This window comes from Myotis lucifugus, unplaced genomic scaffold, assembly GCF_000147115.1.
Source record: "Myotis lucifugus unplaced genomic scaffold, Myoluc2.0 scaffold_200, whole genome shotgun sequence".
Classification (NCBI taxonomy): Eukaryota; Metazoa; Chordata; class Mammalia; order Chiroptera; family Vespertilionidae; genus Myotis; species Myotis lucifugus.
In genome coordinates, this window is record NW_005871248.1 from 72,540 (window position 1) to 77,102 (window position 4,563).

At 42.7% G+C, this 4,563-nt stretch overlaps 1 protein-coding gene across 2 annotated transcripts in view; it reads right to left on the bottom strand.

The window, feature by feature from the left end:
• USP14 (ubiquitin specific peptidase 14) overlaps positions 1-4,563 on the bottom strand; it is a 41,652-nt gene that overhangs the window by 21,138 nt on the left and 15,951 nt on the right. For both annotated transcript variants that reach the window (XM_006097384.3, XM_006097385.3), the window contains exon 6: positions 567-625. In XM_006097384.3, the coding sequence (XP_006097446.1) occupies positions 567-625 (59 nt within the window). The remainder of the gene's footprint in view (positions 1-566; positions 626-4,563) is intronic.

The following is a 4,563-nucleotide window of genomic DNA, read 5'->3' on the forward strand; positions in this document are numbered from 1 at the left end:
GTAGGAGGCAGCCTATTGATGTTTCTCTAACGCATTGATATTTCTCTCTCTCGATCTCCCTCTCTCTAAAATCAATAAAAAAACCAAAAAACAAGAGGGTACTCATTTTGTCAAATTGTCCCAAAATGAGACAGGGGGATACATGGCCTCATGTAAGGAAGAAATAAGTTATTTCTATCATCTAAGAATTTCCATGTCTCCTCATTCCTCATACACCACTTCCTTACACTAATACCCACCAGGATTCTCTTTTATAATGATCACATCAACTCTAATAAAACCTATCCCTGGATATCCCTAAAGCTATATTATACTAATAAACCTAAAGCCAAAATTATAATTTAATCCAAAGATTGGTTTCCAAAAAATTCTCCTATCACTGGTTTATAATTTGGATGATAAAATAAATCCCCAGATGTTTACAGTAAGTAGACCAATTTTAATGAGGTAATGCTTTAGAAAACACATTTTGTAAATTGAAAGGCACTAAACAAACTGTGAGTAAAAATAACATTTACTGAATATTATACTCTCTCTTAAAAAATATATATTTTTAAGATACTGACCTGCAGTAATATATTGTGCTGAAGCCATTTCCCCTGAAGCTCTCAAGGCACCAGCATACCTAGGGACATTAAGGCAGAATTAAATAATTAGGATTCAATTCATTCTCAAACTCAAATGGGAAGAAACCAGTTAAAAGGACTTATTATGACACACTCAACTGCAAGTTTCTCAGAGTTGCTCCCACCTTTCTATTTTCATCTCTCTGGTCTTGTTCCTTTAAGCCTTATATGAGCAAAAACGGAGTACCAAAAAAAAGGGAATTTAAATGAATAAAGTCACTTTAAATTCTTTCCCCTTGTCCAGCTCATCTATACCAAACATTTTCTGAAAAGTGTAAAACAAAAAGCATAAATTAACTGTCTATGACGAAGAAAATAAAACTTCAAAATAATGAAGAAAAAAGACATTAGATCAAAATCATTAAATCAAAATCAATTTACCTATATTCAAAACTAAGTCACTTAAATTTCAAGTCAGTTTGCTCACCTATAAAATGAGGGGTTTCTATTAAATGATTTCTAAATGCACTTTCAGCTCTAAATTGTTACCTTATAGTAGTACAAAAAACTGGCTTTCCAAAGGAAATATTCAAACCACAGTATTTACTAACACATTATCTTTTATGACAAAAGATCAGAAATTATCATTCAGATAATATTCAAACATTAGGGTTAGCAGAGAAATTGCATATTCACTATGATCAAAACTATGCTTACTTAATATATATCTACTATAATGAAAAAAAATGATATCACCCAAGACTGGCAAGAATGTGGAGCAACCAGAACTACTGACACAATCAATAATATGGATGACTCTCAGACACTATGCTCGAGTGAACTAAGTCAAAACAAAACAAAAGCAAAAAAAAAAAAGTACATTCTGTGCATTTAAGGTTCAGAATGCACGATGGTGGAAGGGGATGAGGACAGAATGGAAAAGGCATAAGAAAACTTTATAGGATGGTGAAAATGGTCTATAATTTCATTGTAAAATAGGTTATAGAGAATTTGCATTTATCAAAACTGATCACACTGAACATTTAAAATGCATGCCTTTCACTAGATTTTTTTAAATTGAAATATAATCTACAACAAAAACTCTATGCTTATGTAAATAGAAAGGTCACAGAAAATATCGTTAAATTATATTCAACTGAATAGTTTAGTTTTTTCTTTTTTTCATTTATTTAGATCTGTTGGAAACAGAGAATAGAAATATCACACGTTAATTTAATACTATCCCCTAAAAACTCTCACTATTACAGGAAAACATAGTTCCTACTTAAGATAAAACTATCTAATAAGCCAAATAACATTAATAATGAACTTTACAAATAAAAACTGTTAGAAAATAGAGAGGAACTGACAGAAATACTAAAGGGTTTAAAAGATAGGAATACTGAGTTTTACAGACAAAAGAACCAAGAGTCTTTGTCAAGTCAATAAATAAAAATTTAATTATGACATAAAAAATTTAAATTTAATTAAGTTAGCTTAATGTCTATTATACTTTATCACCTACAAAAAGAGGTTGTCTTAACTTTTCTATCTGTGAAATATTCAGAACAAGCAATCATACCTCAGATCAACCTAAACATTCATGAACAGAAAAAGACTGAATAACTATTTGGTAACATATACATAAATGGTATATTATATAGCACGAACATGAATGAACTACAACTATAAATACACATCATGGATAAACCAAACATAATGAGCTAGACTCAAATAAACACAATATACCAGTATATGTTTTTGTTCATAAACAGTTCAAAATAGTCAAGTAAGTCAGGTTAGTATTAACAACTTTAGAAAGAAGGTTGGAGTAGTGATTAGGAAGGGATAGATCAGGGGGTTTAGGGAGTGCTAACAGGGTTCTGTTTATCTGTATTGGTTACATGGATGTGTTCATTCTGGGATAATTCATCTGTATACTTTTCTGGATATTATAATTCAATAATTAAAAATAAACTTTGGGCCAGAAATAAGAGATTTTATAGTATTATTTTTAAAAAATATCTAAACAGCATTTTCTAATTATTTATATGTACAATAGAGGCCCGATGCACGAAATTCATGCAAGAGTAGGCCTTCCTTTCCCCAGCTGCCAGCACCAGCTTCCCTGTGGCACCCGGGACCCGGGCTTCCCTCCAGCCGCAGGCAGGCACTCGGGATAGGGCTTCTCTCGAAGCCCCAGCTTCATCCGGGAGGTTGTCTGGAAGGACATCTGGTCTAATTAGCATATTACGTTTTTATTATCTACACTAATAAAAGAGAAACATGGTAATTAGCGTATGACCGCTACCCTTTTCATTGGCTAATCAGTGAGTATATGCAAATTAACTGTCAGCCAAGATGGCGGCCAGCAGCCAGGCACTGCAGCGAGCATGAGGCTTGCTTGCTGCAGACTCCAACGTTCCCCGCCTCACTTGCCAGCCTCTCATCTGCAACTCTAAGCAACTATGTACTATGTTGCAAATAAGAAGCTAAACAACACACCAGAAATCAGCCGGACTGAAATCCAGCTGGACCGAAACATTGTATCCATGTTTTCAGCAGCGAGGCCTCAGAGCTAAAGCTGGCCCAGAATAAAAAAAAAAAAAGAAAGAAAAGAAAACAAGGAGCATTGGAAGCTTTAGTCACTCGCCAGCTGGAAAACAGCCCTCAGCCCCTCACCCAGACTGGCCAGGCACCCCAGTGGGGACCCCCACCCTGAAGGGGGTGTGACCCTTCAGGGCAAACCAGCCAGCCCCTCACCCAGGCTGGCCAGGCACCCAAGCGGGACCCCCACCCTGATCCAGGACACCCTTCAGGGCAAACCAGCCGGCCCCCACTTGTGCACCAGGCCTCTATCCTATATAGTAAAAGGGTAATATGCCTCCCAGCACTGGAATCAGCAGAGCCGCGAGGCCTCCCGGCACAGGGATCATCAGTGTGACAGGGGGCAGCGCCCAAACCCCCTGATCGCCCTGCGGCTCTGTGTGTGATAGGGGGCGGGGCCACAACCTCCCTATCCGCCCTGCTCTGTTCGTGACAGGGGAAGGCGCCCCAACCCCCTGATTGGCCCTGCTCTGTGCCTGATAGGGGGGAGCTCCCCAACCCCCTGATCGCCCTGCGGCTCTGTGTGTGACAGGGTGCGGCGCCCCAACTCCCCCCCCCCACCCCCCCAAGACCCTGCTCTGTGTGTGACAGGGTAGAGCCATAAACTCCCCATTGGCCCTGCCCTGAGTGTGACAGGGTGCAGCGCCCAACCCCCTGATCCGCCCTGCTCTGTGTGTGACAGGGGGCGGTGCCCAAACTCCCCTATCGGCCCTACTCTGTGAGTGACAGGGGGGAGCTCCTCAACCCCCTGATCGGCCCTGCTCTGTGTGTGACAGGGGGGAGCTCCCCAACCCCCTGATTGACCCTGCTCTTTGCATGACAGGGGAGAGCTCCCCAACCCCCCAATCGGCCCTACCCTGAGCGTGACTGAGGGTGGCATCGCAACCTCCCCGATCCCGCCCTGCTCTGTGCATGACGGGGCGGCGCCCCAACTCCCCAATCGGCCCTGCTCTGAGCCTGACCAGGGGCTGCACTTAGGGATTGGGCCTGCCCTCTGCCACCCGGGACCAGGCCTAAGCCAGCAGGTCGTTATCTCCCAAGGGGTCCCAGACTGCGAGAGGGCACAGGCCGGGCTGGGGGACCCCTCTCCCCCCACCCCCCGAGTGCACAAATTTTTGTGCACAGGGCCTCTAGTCCTATATAATAAAGAGCTAATATGCAAACGGTCATCACGCCCTCGTGCCTGAATTGCTCAGACACTCAACACTGGGGAGAAAGGAATGGGGACCAGCCAGGCACAACTGAGCTCACGAGAGAGGATGGAGACCAGCCAGGCTACGGCCTGGGAGAGGGACAAGCCGCATGTCCCACAGTCCCAGGCACCAGCGGCTGCGGCCCAGGAAAGGGACAAGCTGCCCGCCCCGTGATCCCAGGGCCTGGGCTGCAGCCC